This window comes from Garra rufa, chromosome 15 (assembly GCF_049309525.1).
Source record: "Garra rufa chromosome 15, GarRuf1.0, whole genome shotgun sequence".
NCBI lineage: Eukaryota > Metazoa > Chordata > Actinopteri > Cypriniformes > Cyprinidae > Garra > Garra rufa.
In genome coordinates this window covers 3611235-3630283 of record NC_133375.1, presented here as the reverse complement: position 1 = coordinate 3630283, position 19049 = coordinate 3611235, and the positions used below count along the sequence as shown (strand labels likewise).

Here is a 19049-nt window from a genome sequence, read left to right as displayed (position 1 = left end):
TCAACATTAAATACTGCAATGTTGCCCAACATCAAATCACCCTGCCGACTACGCCATTTGTAACCCAACCAATAATGGATGAGCTGTAAGATGGGCAACAACTACAGTTTGTTTCATTGCAAATATAACATTTATTAGTCATACCATATAAGTGACAAAGAAACCACAGAAACAACCAAAACAAAACACACTATAGAACACAGGGTTTTCCAATTGAAAATAATGGTAATCACTCTGTGCAAATTATACACTCCATCACAGCACAAAGCAAATGTCACCTTAACAGAGTTAACCGTATAGACAACAATGGAAACCACACTGTTCCTTGGTACAAACAAAGAAAACAAACAACACAAAACAAAGCAAAAAAGAAAGAAATCAAACAAATAACCAAAAAAATCTCACGCTGACTTCAAGCCACTTTGTCACAATATAACATGTAAAGTCATCTATTAAACCCATTGTTAAGCCACCAATGTGTTCAATAAAAGTACAATAATATAATATAATATAATAAGAATATAAAAAGAATAAAGAAGAAATAGGAATAGTGAAATATGATCACAAGCTTAAAGATTGTTATAAACAATTATTTGGCGAAATCAAAATGTTACAATTTGATACAATTATACAATTTTAATACCTTAAACATTTACACACACAGCATCATTAATCATAATTTTGTTATAATGTACGTTTAAGACAGTGTTGCTACAGTCGATCCTGTGCTGCAATTTCAAATAAAAACATTTAGAATCGTAGCTCTGCTTGTGTGATCTCATAGAGGGATTTAGAACGTTCGGCGGACTATATAAACCTCCAAACTCACTGCTCGCTTTGTAGCGAGTTAGGAGTTTGTTATCAACAGTGTTGACCGTGGTTTGCAGTTGTTGATAGCGATTTATTGAGTTATTATGGGACAGCGATCATCTCGTAGAGAGAAAGCGGAGAGAGGAGGTGAGTGTGTGAACGGGGTCAAACCCCGTTTAACACTGACACCCACCGACCACACGGCGGAGCTCCATCCTCGTCCTGACGAGACGCCTGTGGGTATCGGTGAGGGAGGCCGGCAGGAGAATGGGGGAGAGAAGACCAAGAAGAAGAGGCAGAAAAAGAGGAGGTTTAGGAGGTTTGCCTCTTTCTTCTGCTGTCTGTCTCGCCCCAAATCCACCAAAGCTCGGGATGAGCGGGTGGAGCAGAGTGAGGAGGACCAGGGCACTATTGGGACCCCATCCAGGAGCTGTACTGATGGTAAATAATGAGCTGAACATTTACACACACCACCGCGCAGAAAAAGGTTTTCCACTACATGTGATAAATGTTTCAACATATAGTTTGAAATAGTTTCATATTTCAAGATTTCAAGTGACAAAAACCTTTCCCCTTAAGGAAAAAAATTCTATGAGTATGCAATATGTGATTAAAACAAGCTTTTGGTTGATATTGCTCTCCTTAGATCATACGTCTATACAGGACATTGTCTGTTCTGTGGACAATGATCATCAGGATGCTCCTCCTAGTGCTCCTGAAGTGCCCTCCACCACCAAGGACCAGCAAATGGAGGACGTCCCACCTCTAGACCAGAGCGGTCCAGTCAGTCCGTCAGCAGATGAGAGGCCTTCACGTCTGCTGAGACGACTGGACTGTGACAAGATTACGGGGAATGAGGGTAAGTTTACAATCATAACCCAAAATATATCACACACACTTCTTACAATATAATTTTTGTACATGTATAAAGTAAAATGTATGCTTAAAATAATCAGCTGCAACTACTGTAAACTTTTCTTAAGTTGTTATTTTATTTTAAATTCCTATTTGTCTTTTTTTGTATTTAAATAAAATAACTATAATTATTTAACTTGTAACAGACTCCATTTGCTGGACATATGCCATCGGCGAGAAGTTGGGGGAAGGAGGATGCGGCTCTGTCTTTGCAGGGACCCGCGTTGAGGACGGCCTTCAGGTGGCTGTGAAATTCACAGAGAAAGACGAAGACGAGCCGTACCTCAGCCTTGTAAGTAGACTGCGCTCTCTTCTCTGTCATCTCTCATTTACTGTTTGCAATTTATAACATTTTAGACTCATGTAAAACACAGACTACAGATATTTCAGTGGACAATTTGACTGAGTTAAATCCTTATTTTAAAAACCACTTCCATCTGACCATCATAAAAAAATCTGTCTTTCTTCTAGCCTGACCATCCCAGTCCAGTTCCTGTAGAGGTGGCTCTAACAGTGATGGCCAATCAAGGCCCCCGCTGTCGCCACATCATTGATGTACTGGACTGGTGGGACGAACCCGACCAGTACATAATGGTGTTAGAGCGTCCCTCGCCCTGCATGGACATGCATGAGTTTTGGGAACAAAATGACCACCTCTTCAGTGAGGAGCTGGTGCGCCATTTCATGCGGCAGACCATTGAGGCTGCTGTCATTTGCTGTTCCCGGGGGGTCTTTCATCGGGACATCAAGATGCCAAACCTCCTGGTCAACACCGAGACAATGGAGGTCAAATTGATTGATTTCGGTGTTGGGAACCTCCTAAAAAGCTCACCCTACATCTTCTTCAGTGGTATGTATGATCTCTTAAACATGTAGTTTGTAGTTTGGGACTTAACCTCTAATAACCAGTTATAGCATGTATTAATAAGACAGGACACAGCAAGATTTTAATATATATTTCAACATTCTCTGAAGAAGAAAGCCAATCATAATGTTATTTTGTTGACTAAAATTAAATCTCTTTCATCCAGGGACAGCAAATTACTGCCCTCCCGAGTACTTCACAAAGGGCGAGTACCACGGGAAGCAGGCAACGGTGTGGTCACTGGGGGTCCTGCTGTTTAACATGATGACCAACCGTTATCCATACAGCAGCGACATCAAATTAATGGACGCTGATGTCTACACTGAGCCGGGCTTCTCAGATGGTAAGAACTTCACCATGCAAAACACAGAAAACAGTGACTTAATAAATAATGGCCTTATGGATAATGCAGGAATCTCTCTCTGTTTAGAGAGCCGGTGTGAAGTTGAAGGAAATATTTAGACATTTCTCTCATTTTTTTCTGCACAGAATGCTGCTGTTTTATTCGCGGTTGTTTGAAAAGCAACCCGGAGCAGAGAGTTCCTCTGGAGGATATGCTCTCCCATGACTGGTTCAAGGTAAGTCTAAGACAAGCTAAAATGATTTTGGAGATGTATTGGCATTTGTTCGTTTGGTGTCGTTTTGTTGTCTTGGTTTGTTTATCACATTATGGATGTGAGCTTCCAGCTGCAGCTGTCAGATAATAAATTCATATACACTGCACAAATTTCACGTTATATTTTTAAAACGTATGAAGTACTTTTGTGTAATTTGTATAATCCATAATTGTGTTCCAGGTCCTGTAGGTCATGGTGAAGAGGTGGCCCCTCCATCCCTCCAGCCTTAGCGTCTTGCGGGGCTGGCAGGCCTTGGTTGCGTCTGGTGCCTTGGCCTGAGGCAGTAGTTTCAGCGTCTTGCTGATCTACTTGCCTAGGGATGTGTACATAATGTAAATAGTTTTAGTTAGTTCTCCATCTCTCCAGCCTTAGCGTCTTGCAGGGTTGGCAGGCCTAGGTTGCGTCTGGCGCCAAGGCTTGAGGCAGTAGTTTTAGCGTCTTGCGGAACTACTAGCCTAGGGATGCGAGTTGTAAATAGTTAGTTTTAGTTAGTTCTCCATCTCTCTAGCCTTAGCGTCTTGCAGGGTTGGCAGGCCTTGGTTGCGTCTGGCGCCAAGGCTTGAGGCAGTAGTTTTAGCGTCTTGCAGAACTACTAGCCTAGGGATGCGAGTTGTAAATAGTTTGTTTAGTTTTAGTTAAGTTAGCGCTCCATCTCTCCAGCCTTAGTGTCTTGCGGGGTTGGCAGGCCTTGGTTGCGTCTGGCGCCTTGGCTTGAGGCAGTAGTTTTAGCGTCTTGCGGAACTACTCACCTAGGGATGCGAGTTGGTAAATAGTTTAGTTTTAGTTAAGTCCAATCATATTATTAGTAATGGGGTCACCCAGAGCATCCCAGAGCATCCCAGAGCTCCCTGTCAAGCCTGCTCCACAAGTTCCTCTCACTGCCACCACAGAGGTTCCTACCACTGGCGTCCAGGCATCCGTGTAACGGATGAATCAGGGGTATCAGTCATGGACACAGATTCACCCTTGATGAGGAAATTCCTGTGAAGGCCATGATAAAGGATCCTGTCACTGCTGCGGCAAAAACTGCTGAGGCTCCATAGAGGTCCTGATCCAAAAGTTCCAAGATGCCCTTCGCTGGTCCCTGAGGTCCCTCACACTGGAGCGCCAAAGGTTCCTGCCACAGGCAACCAGGTCCCAAAAAAATGAGGGCAGCTCAAGAAATCAATGTGAATGCTGCCCTAAATGCTGCTGCTCCAGGACCTGCTGAGGTCAGTGAGGTCAGAGGCTCAGGCACCGCAGATGTCACTCGACAGGGTACCTTTTTAAATCCACCCTGGTCCCAGAGCTGAAGGTCCTGGCCTGAAGGTTCCTGCTGCTGCAATCTCAGAACCTGCTACGGCTCTAGAGCTCTGTGTCCTGACAGCTCAAGTTGCAAAACTTCCCAGAGGATTCTGACATGATCGACCGGGTCACACTGATTCCCGTCATGTCTACCACAAAGATTCCTCACATGATGGGAAAGAACACCAAAGAAGTTCCAGTCAAGGCCGCCCCAGTGTTTGCGGTCGTAGCCTCAGCCAGAGCTGGTGTCCAAGGCTGCTTCAGTCCCAGAGCTCCTCTCTCAACCTCTTGGTCCCAGAGGTTCCTGCTAAAGCCGCTCTGGTCTGAGAGGATTCTGTCACAGATGCAACAGTGTTTCCTGTCACCACTGTGAATCCTCCATAAATGCATTACTTCTGTGTGCCACAATAAAAATACTATGCAATTGTGAAAATACACAAAAATCTGTTGTTGTTGTTGTTATGTGAAAACATGATCATCTGGAAGTAATACCTATTATGCTTATTCTATGAACAATAAACTCACCAGGTAAGTAATAGCAGGTAAGTAACATCTTAGAGTAAACAGTTACATAAATGCTTGTGGATATGTACGGCAGTACACTTTAACTTGTTTATGCATTTAAATATATTTGTAATTACACATTTGTAATGTTAAAGATTTAAATATATTAACTTTAATTGTAATATCAAATAATTTTAATTATTGACTGAAATATCACATTACAGTTATTATTATAATCAATATTTTACTTGTGCTTTAGTATGTTAGTTAACACATTCAGTTATGCTGCGTTTCATACAACATACATCATACAATACATTTTTTTGCCCACCTCCTACTTGGAAATGGTCTGGAACGCTGATTGAAGTCGGATATCTGATCTCTGAGTTTAGGGCAGATTGATCTACCCCGACAATAGCAAAACGCGTCTTTTGGCATCACTGCACAAACAAGCATAGTGTGGAGGTACCTTATGTCAAACTTTAACATATTAGACATTAAATTTATAAAATTATACCTTAATTATAGCTTTCAGTCAGTCTTTTATATTTAAAAAGAAAAGGCAGATTTTTTTTTTTACTTATTATTTGGTTTTTGTGCCATAATTGACAGAAATAGGTTAACGTGACCCACAATTGACTGGAACTCACTTAAGTTGGAAGTGGGACATTTTAACTTGGATCAATATATGATTTTGGTCATATTGCCCATCCAAGAAATTCATCCCACAATCAACAGGCATGTCATTAAATTATTATATTATATTATTACTATGGTTATTTGTTCAAGTGCATGATATTCTGGTAGTCCATGGAAGCATTATATATCATTGTTATTACCAGTGTTGGGGAAAGTTACTTTTAAAAGTAATGCATTACAATATTGAGTTACTCCTTAAAAAAGTAACTAATTACTTTAGGTATTTTTTATGGAAAGTAATGCATTACGTTACTTTTAAAATCTGGGCAGGGCTTGCTTGTTTGTTTTTATCTTGTTTGTTTCTTAAGTTATATTTTTGGCAATATTTTTTCACACCAAAAGCTTAGAGAAAAGTAAATTCACATCTGTACAGTAGACCGCATAAGAAAAAATGTTAACTCGTTAGCAATAAAAAAAGAAAACAAATGTTAGGTTATCTTGAGTAATTTTTGCTTATTAGTATGGATACATTGGATCATTGAAGGTCCGCAGCAAAGAAATCGGTTAATAAAATGGGATTAAATAAAGGATATTTGAATTATTTAGCATATTTAATTATTGCAGGTTTTCGCTGAATTTCACTGTTTTTATTCATTTTGAGGAATACAGTATCAGTTTTTTTTTGAGTGAGATGAATTAATGCATGTTCACATTTATTCTAGAACTAAAGTAACATCTTACTCACAATTTCTCTCAACATGGGGACAGGAGAGCTTTTAATCAATAAATAAGGGAAAAGGTAACTGGCATTACTTATTTCAAAAAGTAACTCCAATATTTTCTTGTCAATTAAAGAGTAATGCGTTACTTTACTAGTTACTTGGAAAAAGTAATATTATTACCTAACTTGTGTTACTTTTAATGTGTTACCCCCAACACTGGTTACTAGCGATAATGAAGAGGTACAACACAACATTGTTTCCAAGCATATTTATACTCATGTTGCATTTAATGTAACACACAAACCACAGCCATACAAAAAATGCTTTGCACTGGATTTAACCTTTGGCTCTGCAGTGACAACTGTATTGATCTGCACTGTAACTAGTTAATACAAACAAAACATTTTAAAAAGTTCATCATATTCATATTTACTTATCTGGGCATGAAAACAGCTGTTTATGAAGTTATTCAAGTCCTTCCAAAGCATCAGTCCTGGGTTTGCTTATAAAGTGCTGGATTACCAGGACTCTATCACCCTCTATTGGAGAAAACATAAAGCACAGGCTCCCCAATAAAGATTTTTTTTCTCACATTTTTACTCAACCTTGGTTTCCTCCACTGAGGAAAGTGACCATTAAGACTAACCTGAGCAACTATGCCTCTTTCCAACTAAAAGACACACTGATTTACAAGGCATAGCTTTTGAAAAGGTACTTCATTTTCTTTCACAAGAAAGCCAAAAGCACTGCGGGCTGTAAGATTCATGTCATTGTGGTCTCAGGAACTCCCAAACTCTGTCATTCTCCGGACAGAGATCGAAAGATGTGTGTGATCTTTTATTCATCATAACTCGTAAGGATGGGAAGCGGTTTACTAACAGCTCACAAACCGCCAAATGCTTCTGTTCAGCAGCCTGTGTGCACATACAAACACAAACACACTCAGAAACTAGCTTCTAATAGTCTGCTACTTGTAACCAACATTCACCAATTCATCATGTTGACCAGTAGTACCTTATGAAGGGCTGTAGATCCATCATCATCAGTCAGACATGGATCAGCCCCACTGTCTAACAATAGCTTGAGCACACTGTGGTGTCCACAGTAAGCCGCCCTATGAAGCGGGGTAGCCCCACCATGGGTCTGGACGTTCACACAAGCGCCACAGTCCAGGAGTAACTGACACACTGGCAGCTGACCAGCTCGACTTGCATAATGCTGCTCCAAAGAAAAAGAAGATCTGTGAATTGCTTATGCATTATGAAATGATCACAATTAATAATATTTGCATTCATGGTCAATTATTAAAAACAAACCAAAGCAGTGTAGTTTGCCTGGTCCCTTATATTTGGATCAGTCCCTTTTTTAATAAATGCCCTGACTCTCTCCACATCTCCATCCATTGCAGCTGACCATATACCTACAAAAAAATTAAGCAATTCACCTCTTCTGATAAAGCATCAATATAAGGGGTTATGATAATATGTGTGAACATACAAACAGGTAATGTACCTCTCTCAAAGTCCATCTCTTCTAGAGACTGATAGACGCTCGGTGTTGAGCGATGGGCACTACAGCTGCATTGATTTCCATGGGAATCCATCCTAAGTTTATTTGGTATGAACTGTAAAGTATCATAAATACAGCCAGCATTCTTCATATGTGTTATGAACACCAGTGACATTTAGCTGCCTGATAAAATAGCAACAGTAGACACTTTTGCTTTCGTTTAAGTAAACGAGGTCAAATCCTGGTTAAACAACAAATATTTCGATCTGTGTGTATGAATCTCTCGTTACCTGCACATGAGTTATGAAAAAGCGTCTGTGAAGTCATGTGCAACTTCTGTATACAACAAACCGACCTTTCAAAATAAAAGTCCTCCGGTGGACTTGACTTGTGCAAGTTTTGAGCTAGTACGGTTTAAAAATATATATATATATTTGGAGCACATGGGTATGCCGTTTGACTGCCCACGTTTTCACAGACAGAAAACAGACAAGGCAGACAGGCAGAAGATCTGAATAAAAATGGTTTGTGTACACTCAAAATAAATAAATAAATAAATACTACACCTAACAAGGAAATATTTTGGCATTATTATCTTAATTGACAGCATAAGACCGATCTATTGACAGCATACGTGGCATGCCGTGGTTTATTACCACAAAAAAAATAAAATAAAATTTAGTTCCTCTTGCTTACTTCTTTACCTGAAGTTAAAATATGTGCCCTGAAGCTTTCTCCAGTCTTATTTAAAACATTCACTATAGCCGCTTTTCCACTATCGGGCCGAACCGTTCTTAGAACGGTCGGGTACAGTTCCAGTTGTGTTTCCACCTGAGCCTGGTACGGCACGGAACGACAAACCGTTCTCGGCTGGTAAAATGCGGGCTGGTAAAATGCGTGTGCATGACGTCGCCACGCTGTTGCCTGGCTACCAGTTTCTCTATGGCTAAGCGGATGCGCAGTAAGCAGATACGGTAAATATAAATATAAATGGCTGAGACACTTTGGTCTGTGGATGAAACATTTGCTCTAATATTGATATTTGGACAGAAAGAAAAATTCAACAACAGCTGGAGGGTGCAAAGAGAAACGAAAAGTTTTTAAAATTATAGCGCAGTGTCTTGCAGAGAAGGGCATTAAGAAAAGTTCAAAACAGTGCCGGGAAAAAATAAAAAACTCAAACATATGCATATCGCGTCCAAAAGGACAATAACAGTAGAAGCGGGGCCGTCTACTCTTGCGTTCCCAAGGCAACGATTTGACGCATTTGTATTTACATTCCAAAGAGTTCCGTTATCTGCACCACAGTGGAAAATCAAACCGTATCTGTGCTGACTAGCCCGGATCGGCACGGAACAGAACGGTTAAGCATTGAGAACGGTTCGGCCCGATAGTGGAAAAGCGGCTTATGTGTTAAGGCAACACCAAGCACCTCACGTATATGCAGAACTGGGTAGATTACTTACAAATTGTAATCCGTTAGTGATTCCAAATTACAGGATGTCAAAAATTATAGTTAGTAACATAACCCATTACATTTTACATAATCAGACTACTTTTTGAATACTTTTAGATGTTTATCACTTTATTTAAATAGTATAATATTGTACCATATTTGCATAAAAATACATAGACTAAGAAAAATATAAGACATTTGTTGTTATTAACAGCATTAAACATTACATTACGTCAAGGTTTCCAAAACTGGGGTTTGTGAAGGAACTGCATGGGGGTTAGGAGTTTAATGAAAAACTAATAATTAATAAAATAATTTTAAAAAAAATTCAAAGACCTGAAATTATTTTTGTAAATCAGTGGTCAAATGCTTTGTGGCCACCTGGGTCAATTTCACTAAAAAGTGCCTTTGGTGTCCCCTAAAAATTGCTCAACATACAGCTATTATTGTCAAAATAGCTGGCAACAAAAGTGAGTACACTCTAAGTCAGTGATTCTTAACTCGAGTTCTCAGGGCCCACTGCTCTGCACATTTTGTATGTTTCTGAATCTGACGCAATGAGTTCAGTTCATGGATCTTTCTCCTAATGAGCTGATGATCTGAATTAGGTGTGTTAAATGAAGGAGACATACAAAATGTGCAGAGCAGTGGGGCCCCAAGGACTGGAGTTGAGAATCACTGCCCTAAGTGATAACAGCAGTATGTTGTTTAACCATGTTCTATTCAGGGGCCGGTTGCACCAGGGGGGTGTTCCATAAAACAAGTTTACCAAAGAAGTCATGCTTATTTCAGTTAGTCTGACTTATTTTGAGTAAAATTAAGTGACAATAAGTCAGACTAACTGAAATAAGCCTGACTTATTTGGTAAACTTGTTTTATGGAACACCCCCCAGCTGTGCGTAAGTTACAACTTAGCCTAGTTGCGACGTAAATGGACAAGTTACAAGTTACTCACTACTAAATATTTTTGCGTTGCACCATTAAACTTAGTTTCAACGTAACTCTACGTATAAACTAAATATTTACGGAAGCGTCTGGTCAGGAATAACGGTTGGAATAAAATAGCAGACTGAGTGAACTGCATCAATATGCTCTTTTAATCAACAAGCTTCAATCATTTAGGCATATATGATGCTGCTGTCATTTACACTCACATACATATTAAGAGAGAGAACAATATGTGAATAAACGTACTTGTTTCTTTTTTAGCGCGTCTTTAACACACCATCTATAGCGCAACTCTGTGCACTTCATGTTGCGCATGTCAGATGAAATAATAAATAAATGTCATTTCTTTTTTGTTCATTTTTTGATTGATTCTTATTTATTTCAGTTAGTCTCTGAATGTTATTTACAAATGTGTCCCTGGACAAAAAATAGCTTACATATAAACTAATGTTATTATTGTTTCGTTTTTAATGGAAACTTGTTTTTACCGTTAGTATATGTGAGGCAAAAGAAGTTAGAATGAAGGATAAATTACAATTCATAGCATTTAAACAAGTTTTGCTCACGTATTTTGAAGGTTTCTATCGGATGATTTAGTGTAAACGTCATATTATGCGACTACGCATTGCTTTACGGAGAGCTTACGAACTACTAGCTAAGTTCTGCCTTACGAACAACTGGTGCAACCAAATAATGTATAGATTTAGTTACAAACTAGCTAGTAGTTACTAAGCCTCCAGTGTGGAATTTCCAATTTAAGTAAGAACTTACGTATGGCTGGTGCAACCCTACCCAGGTCCTATTAATCATGTTTAGGACCATACAAAGTTGTGTATCTTGTATTAGAGCAATTAAAATTTGGTGCTTTAAAGGAGTAGTTCACTTTCAGAACAAAAATTTACAGATAATGTACTAACCCCCTTGTCATCCAAGATGTTTATGTCTTTCTTTCTTCAGTCGTAAGGATATTGTGTTTTTTGAGGAAAACATTTCAGGATTTCTCTCCATATAGTGGACTTCTATGGTGCCCCCGAGTTTGAACTTCCAAAATGCAGTTTAAATGCAGCTTCAAAGGGCTCTAAATGATCACAGCCGAGGAAGAAGGGCCTTATCTTGTCACGGATTGGCCAGGCTCTTCCACCAGTCACACACAGCGATCACGCTCACCTGAATTCTAATCACACGCACCTGCACTTAATCAGTCACGCACACATATGAGCAATTTAATTTTAAACTGTAATTTGTTCCTGTAATGCAAGCTGAATTTTCAGCCTCCATTACTCTTCAGTGTCATATGATCCTTTAGAAATCATTGTAATACATTACATATCCAAACAAATAAATAAAGACAGACAATAGGAGTTTGATTATAACAGTCTATTTATGGAAACACATTTCCGTAATAGAGTGCAACAAAGTTTGGTAAAGAGAGAATAGATAGATCCTCCCCTCCACCACTTACATAAATACAGCCTGATACATAAATAAACAGCTAGCACCCTTTCCAAAGGGTCCGATATACATAGAGAATCACACTTTAAGTGCAAAAGTCTATTTTGATTGCCTTCATTGAACAGGATTGATAGAGTACCTACAATAACATTTGTAAATGAAAAATAACAGCATGTTGTATAACAAATAACGAAATCTCTGACAGAGATGGTTAGGTTTGGATTTTTTTTTTTTAACCATGCAGCAAATAATCCACGTCAGCTGATATTGTAAAGCAATAGTTGAGCAGCACTAAGACCTAAGTTGCATTTCATAACTGTGCTACTTTGTCAGTCTTACACATAATATTTTGGATCTGAATGTTTAAGTCCTAATTTAGTGCTTCATATGTTCAAAATGTTAACAAATATTGATGAACAAACATAATATTGTGACAAACATTAAATAAGGAAGCACTGGATTTGATAGTGACATGAGAAATGACAATTTTTGGTGGTCACTTCAATTAAAACAGGATTAAAAAAAGGGAAAAAATAAGAACAGTGAAACATTTACACATACAATATAGTGATATTATAAACCAGCATATTGGCACCACTGGTTAATTATTGTGCATATTAACCAAGTGTTATTACACAGTTATTAAAGATTAATAGGTGTTGCAAAAATGCAGCAAAACGTAGTTTGCATTTGGTTGAAACATGGATGCAAAAATTAAAAATGACTTAAAAATAGAATGGGTTGTATGGGAGGTAGATAAATGACAAATGGCAAATCAGAAACCAAAACAAACAATTTCATTTATACAGTCAAGCCCGAGATTATTCATAGCCCTGGCAAATTCTGACTTAAAGTTACGTTTATTCAACCAGAATTTTTTTTTTTATTTATTTATTTTTTTTTTTTTTAGAAATGACACAGACGTCTCCCAGAAGATAATAAGACAATGTACAAGAGGCATCACTGTGGAAAAAATGATTAGCCATCTTTTATTTACATTTGAACAAAAGGTGGCATGTCCAAAATTATTCATACCCTTCTCAATAATCAATAGAAAAGCCTTTATTGGCTATTACAACAATCAAACGCTTCCTATAATTGCTGACCAGCTTTTTGCATTTCTCCACTGGTATTTTTGCCCATTCATCTTTAACAATGAGCTCCAACACTTTCAGGTTGGAGGGTCTCCTTGCCATCACCCTGATCTTTAGCTCTCTCCACAGATTCTTAATTGGATTTAAGTCAGGACTCTGGCTGGGCCACTGCAAAACGTTAATGTTTTTGTCTGCTAACCATTTCTTCACCACTTTTGCTGTGTGTTTTGGGTCGTTGTCGTGCTGAAATGTCCACTGGTGCCCAAAGCCAAGTTTCTCTGCAGACTGCCTGATGTTGTTGTTGAGAATTTTGATGTATTGCTCCTTTTTCATGGTGCTGTTTACTGTGATTAGGTTCCCTGGTCCACCGGCTGAAAAACACCCCCAAAACATTAGGTTCCCACCACCATGTTTGACAGCGGGGATGGTGTTCTTAGGGTTGAAGGCTTCTCCTTTTTTACACCAAATGAAGGCTACATCATTGTGGCCAAACAATTTAATTTTTGTTTCATCTGACCATAAAACAGAAGACCAGAAGTCTTCTTTTTTGTCCAGATGAGCATTTGCAAAGGCCAAGCGGGCTTTTGTGTGCCTTATCTGGAGAAGTGGTGTCCTCCTTGGTCTGCATCCGTGGAACCCAGCGGTGTGCAGTGTCTGTTGGACTGTCTGCCTTGAGATGTTGCCACCAGCAGAACCCAGATTCATCAGGATGGCCTTATTGGTGATCCTTGGATTCTTTTTACCTCTCTCACTATCCTCCTGGCCAGCACAGGTGTCACTTTTGGCTTCCAACCACGTCCTCTGAGATTTTTCACAGTGCGGAACGACTTATATTTTTTTATAATTTGCACTGTAGCCACTGGAACTTCAAAACATTTAGATATGGTCTTATATCCCTTTCCTGACTTGAGCAGCCACAATACGCAGCCGCAGGTCCTCAGTGAGCTCCTTTGTCTTAGCCATGACTGTCCACAAACCAACAGCAGAGAGCTTCTGTTTTTCACCTGTTGAGTTGATTAAAACAGCTGTTCCCAATGAATCAGAGTAATTAGGATGCTTTAGAACAGCTTGGACTATTTGGAATGGTATAGAACTTTGGATTTCCCCATAAGCTGTGACAGTTTGCAAAGGATATGAATAATTTTGGACATGCCACAAATAAAAGCTGAGAAATATTTTTTTTCCACAATGATGCTTCTTGTATCATTTCCGGTCAAAAAAAACTTGCTGGTTGAATAAAAGTAACTAAGTCAGAATTTGCCAGGGGTATGAATAATTTCGGGCTTGACTGTATGCAAATGTAAAAAAAACAGAATATGTAAGAGCTTACATATAAGAGTTTGTGTTGCATATTTAAAACCAGACCTGTCAGTTATATGGGATGTTTAAGATATACAAAAACCTGCTATTATGAGATTGTTTTGCCTGCAGTAAGCTGTGCAACAGTAAGCCTTATCATAAACCGCCTACAATTCATTGATTAAACTAAAATTCTACAGATATATTTGGTTGTACTGAAATGTTGACTTCATTATTTGAGACAAACACAACATGAAACATACATTCGGTAAAATTGAACTAAAGTTCAACTCAAAGCATAAATAACAACAAAACCAAAAGCAACATGTTTGGTTTGACAAACAGCATTTTCAAATATTTGGATTCTCTACTACTTTTGCTATTTTTGGCCATGACTACAGACCCTGGATGTGCACTAGTGCATGAGAGTAAAGCTCAAAGAGAAGGGGTGGGCGAACCAAGTGCTAGTATTGCATACAGTTTCACAGGAGCGTGAAACCAAAAAAGGGGTCGGGGTAGGGGAGAGCTGTGAATAGCTGGCTGGTGAGGTTGCCGGGCAGGGAGAAATGTAATTGGTTATCTCACACTTTGAGACATGTGCAGAGGAGTCAGCATCTCCTCAAATATGGCTCCTTTCACATTTGAACCACGCAGGTTGGCTTCTTGTAGATCACAGCCTGAGAGATCGCAGTTCTGCACATTTAAAGAAAGAAAGTGTGTCATTTTTGGAGTTTTATATTATCAGGAATGTAGCTAGATGCCACACAATCAACACGGTTGTCTCACCTCGAGATCTGTGCCGGCTAATGTAGCACCACGCAGGTTACAGTTCTTCAGCTTAGCATTCTTCAGCGTCGCCACACGCAGATTTATACCGGTCATCTGACTGCCCTCCATGTCAACTCCTTTCAGATTAGCCCCTAAAGCACACAGAGAATATATTTATTAACCAGACGCAATGAAACACTGTTGTCACAGTACCAAATGTCAGTAGTTTGTGCCAACACCAGTAAAAGTACCAGTTCTCAATAGCAATTTCAGTCCCGCAGGCTGCAGCTAATTACTATTGTACCTACTTTTATTTAACGATTTGAAAATATGAAATAGAAAAGTGAATTATCAATGTTTTTAATAATTTTAAGTATGGTTGGCAAAAAGCTACAATTTTGGAAACTTTCCAGGATTTTTCGTAAACGTTCAGAAAATTTCAGGAATTGTCGGAAACTTTTGAACATTTTTTAAATTTTCCACCCCTCTGCAACCCTACTTATATAAACAATATATAAATAATATGCAAAAACATTAGCATGTAGCCTTCAAAAACTGTTCAATTATGTTGGAAATTGCATTAAAAAGATTCATTACTAGGGGTGCGATGATAAAACGTTTTGTGGATTGATTCTACGATTTTCCAAACGCATAGCAATTCTCTCTCTGATCAATTCTGAGCTTAGTTTTTAACAGCAGATGACGCTCAAGGCTACTTTTTAAAAAAGTTTGGAAAATGAAAAAAGGGAGGCATTTATTTAAGATCCAGGAACGTGTTGGTAAAGACAGCAAGTTATGGAAACAGAAGAGAGGAGGTTATTCTATCTAGATTGAGAATAGCACATGTAGCATTAAATAACAGTTTGCACATAATAGGGAAACATGAAACAGGTTATTGTGATAAAAGTGGACTACCAGAAATGGTTGAGCATGTTCTTTCAAGTGTATAGCATTTGAAATGGAGAGACATCAGATGTTCCAAGAACTAGAACTGATGGGAAATAATAGTATCTTTAAAGACACTTTTAGGTTATGGGCCAAATGCAGTCAAGAATATATGAAGAATTGTATAAGTATTTAAAAAAGACAAGATTAATGGAAAGAGTTTGAAGATTTGAATTGTTGGATTTTTCTTTTTTTTAATAACAGTTGAATAGTCTATAGCTGAACCGTGTATGTTCCACACTCCAGACCAGTAGGTGGCGGACATGCACACTCATATGCTCACAAAGAAGAGTGCTTGTGAGTTCGGCTGAGTAATGCAAGTAGCTTTTATGACGCAAGATTAATGTAAACCCAGCCCACTGTAAACCTCTTTGAACTTGAATGATTATTTTAGGTTTAAGTGCTGTGTGTAAGGAACTGAAAGGAAGCTGAGTACGGCTGTTTCTAAAGCGTGCAATGCCATCTACTGTTAAAAACTAAGGTCAGAATCGATTCAAGTGAGAATCGCGATGCATTCAGAACATCGCAGAATCGATTTATCGTTGCACCTCTATTAATTACACTAATAAAACACATTACAGGTAACAGAACAAGTGGCAGATGTATTGCACTTGCACTGATTGACAATGCACTGATCAAATCTAACTTTACCAGTTATCATTAAAAATCATTTTCCCTATTGAGAAAACAAATGGTACTGTTACGGGAACCCGACTGTTACACTCTATTGTGAAACAATTTGTGATGCATATAGAGCTCATGCTGAAAAAACTCTGGAGTATTGAGTTGATTCTAACTTAAAATTCTAGCTTAAAAGCCTCTGATTGGTCATTCCATACACACGTGCAACAAACTGATTGGCTACAATGCTGCAAAACTGTTGTAAACAAAAACTGTTGACAGGGTTCGTGCAGATACTGCAAAATGAAATTCCAGGAGTGTTAAGGACATAGATCTCACTTATCAAACAATATCATTATTATCTTTCAGATTCTAACATTTTTGAACAACACGGCTTTAACATCTGAAAGGATACTATGGCAAAGTTATCGCTTTCCATATTTAAACAGGTGTTTCTTTAATGAATATATGATTGACCTGAAGAATGAAAGCTATACTTTCAATAATTTCAAAATATTTTGTCTTTTAAATCACAAAAAGCAAAACAATGCAGCTTTATTTTGAAATGTTTTAACTAATCTTGGGCCGTAACTAATGATTATTTTGGTAATAAAGTAATCTACGGATTATTTTGACAGCTGTGTAATCAATTTTTTTTTAGCAATAAAAATAGAAAAACAGGCTTTAGTTTTATGCAACAACACTGTTAAAATACATAAGCAATATGCCAATAAATAAAATGAACAACCAACTTAATTACATTATGTAATATAACAAATACCTGCAGAGCGTGAAAGAGGGCCTGGAAATGTTTCACTTTACAGCGTGATTCAACAATGTGTAAATCCATATGATTTTAATATTTGGCCACATGCAAGTTCAAAGCGAGGGGTTAAATTTTTATATTGAAATCGCAATGTACAACAAATCACACATTTAGAAATATGTTGATGTATTCTCCTGTGTTGGCATAGGTTTATAAATAATTTATGTTACAAATCTAGGGAGATAAACGTTAAGCAACCCAAACTCAAAGTATATGCAGAGGAAGAGCCCCAAGCTTGTAAATGATAACAGTGCAACAATAAGTGTGCCAGACTTTATATGCGTTCCCAAATGTTTGTGATTGGAAACCCAAGCAAACAGCACATGCAATAGAAGACCCAACAAAAGTACTTTTCAAGTACCCTTTCGTAAATATGGCTGTTTTCAAGGGTTTTCCAGGACTTAAATTTCAAAAAGTCAAATTCAAGTGCTTCAAACTTTAAGCACCTTGTGCAACCCTGTGTTGATGTTTTTCACAGACACCTCAAACAACTACGGGAATGTCTGAAAAGCAGCCGCCTTTCAGCCGCTACTGCAAACTTTGTACTGCGAGTACAACCGGTATTGCGGAAAGGCTAGTATTGTTACATTTTTTAAATTTACCTATCGACATGGCACTGGTACTTTTGACAACACTAGCAATGAATGACGTATGTCATTTTATTTATAAAGCTGAACGATGGCTTCTGTGTTCAGGAGTTTTACCTTCTAGATTGGCTTTGAGCCCAGAGGGATCCTCAAAGTTGCATCCTTTCAGTGACGCTCCCTCTGCATTGGAGCAGAGCATTTTCACACCCTGAAGATTAGCACCCTGAAGAGCAAGCAAGAAAGTAAGCAAGCAAGGCTTTATATCAGTTTAAAAGAATTAGAACCAGTAAAAGACAGATTCAAAAAAAGGTTTTGATCAGCTCACATCCAGATTGGCTCCAGATAAGTCAGCTCTCTCCAGGTTTGAGCAGCACAGGTTTGCATAGGTGAGATTGCAGCGACTCAGATTTGCCATCTTAAAATTGATATAGCGCAAATCTAGCCGAGAAAGGTCCGCTCCACTGAAATTAAGACCCTAAGAGGGAAAGAGGGGAAAAGACATTTTAGTGTTACATCAAACTAAGACACACATCTGAAGAAATCCAAAACAAATGTCTTCTACCTGACAGCGTAGCTCTGATTTGGTTGGAGTAGCTAGCAGAAACCTAACAAATTCCTTCCGTGAGAGTGGAGAGTGGTCTTCAGGTGGATGAGAATTCTGCATGAAAAACAAAATGTAAAAAATAAATATATGCATATACAGAACTTTTCAAAAGCTTGGGACCTGTAAGATTCTTACCGATCCCAAGAAGTTTTTTCATTTTTATTTGGGAGGGACACCTTGAATTCAACAAACGTGACAATAAAGACCTATATAATGCTACAAAAAAACTTTCTATTCATCAGAGAATCCTGAAAAATCAGTTTCCATAAAAATATGAAGCAGCACAACTGTTTTCAACATTGATAATAATCAGAAATGATTCTTAAACCGCAAATCAGCATATTAGAATGATTTCTGAAGGCTCATGTGACATTGAAGACTGGAGTAATGATGCTGAAAATTCAGCTTTGCTTCACAGGAATAAATTGCATTTTACAATATATTAAAACAGAAAAACAGTTATTTTGAATGGTAATAATATTTCACAATATTACTGTTTTTTACTGTATTTTGGATTAAATAAATGCAGTCTTGGTGAGCATATCTTAAAAATCTGACTGACACCAAACTTTTATATACATTTT

General features: G+C 38.2%; 3 protein-coding genes across 3 annotated transcripts in view; 1 reads left to right on the top strand and 2 right to left on the bottom strand.

Annotated features, from left to right (window-relative positions):
- The first annotated feature begins 914 nt into the window (after positions 1-914).
- LOC141287019 (serine/threonine-protein kinase pim-2-like) lies at positions 915-3437 on the top strand. The gene is made up of 7 exons (XM_073819148.1): positions 915-1251; positions 1457-1669; positions 1872-2017; positions 2197-2575; positions 2757-2933; positions 3080-3172; positions 3388-3437. The coding sequence occupies exons 1-7, from the start codon at positions 915-917 to the stop codon at positions 3435-3437; spliced, it is 1395 nt and encodes a 464-aa protein (XP_073675249.1).
- Positions 3438-6541: 3104 nt separating this feature from the next.
- On the bottom strand, positions 6542-8185 carry ankrd39 (ankyrin repeat domain 39). The gene is made up of 4 exons (XM_073819731.1): positions 7869-8185; positions 7673-7776; positions 7371-7574; positions 6542-7270 (listed from the first exon to the last, which is right to left on the bottom strand). The coding sequence occupies exons 1-4, from the start codon at positions 8038-8040 to the stop codon at positions 7124-7126; spliced, it is 627 nt and encodes a 208-aa protein (XP_073675832.1). The 5' UTR covers positions 8041-8185; the 3' UTR covers positions 6542-7123.
- A 3446-nt stretch (positions 8186-11631) lies between these two features.
- kctd9a (potassium channel tetramerization domain containing 9a) overlaps positions 11632-19049 on the bottom strand; it is an 11084-nt gene continuing 3666 nt past the window's right edge. Inside the window, exons 6-10 of the mRNA XM_073819147.1 lie at positions 18424-18566; positions 18187-18336; positions 17979-18084; positions 14901-15034; positions 11632-14807 (exon numbers count right to left, since the gene is read on the bottom strand). Of these exons, the coding sequence (XP_073675248.1) occupies positions 14691-14807; positions 14901-15034; positions 17979-18084; positions 18187-18336; positions 18424-18566 (650 nt within the window). The 3' untranslated portion in view covers positions 11632-14690. The remainder of the gene's footprint in view (positions 14808-14900; positions 15035-17978; positions 18085-18186; positions 18337-18423; positions 18567-19049) is intronic.

What these genes read in the sequence shown, in the direction of transcription:
- LOC141287019 (XM_073819148.1), top strand. Translation starts at nt 915, where the DNA reads ATGGGACAGCGATCATCTCGTAGAGAGAAAGCGGAGAGAGGAGGTGAG. An exon ending in ACGAGCCGTACCTCAGCCTT is followed by an intron (nt 2,018 to 2,196) that starts GTAAGTAGACTG and finishes TCTTTCTTCTAG; the next exon opens with CCTGACCATCCCAGTCCAGT. An exon ending in ACCCTACATCTTCTTCAGTG is followed by an intron (nt 2,576 to 2,756) that starts GTATGTATGATC and finishes TCTTTCATCCAG; the next exon opens with GGACAGCAAATTACTGCCCT.
- ankrd39 (XM_073819731.1), bottom strand. Translation starts at nt 8,040, where the DNA reads ATGTCACTGGTGTTCATAACACATATGAAGAATGCTGGCTGTATTTAT. An exon ending in AGAGATGGACTTTGAGAGAG is followed by an intron (nt 7,777 to 7,868) that starts GTACATTACCTG and finishes ATTTTTTTGTAG; the next exon opens with GTATATGGTCAGCTGCAATG. An exon ending in AGGCAAACTACACTGCTTTG is followed by an intron (nt 7,575 to 7,672) that starts GTTTGTTTTTAA and finishes TCTTTGGAGCAG; the next exon opens with CATTATGCAAGTCGAGCTGG.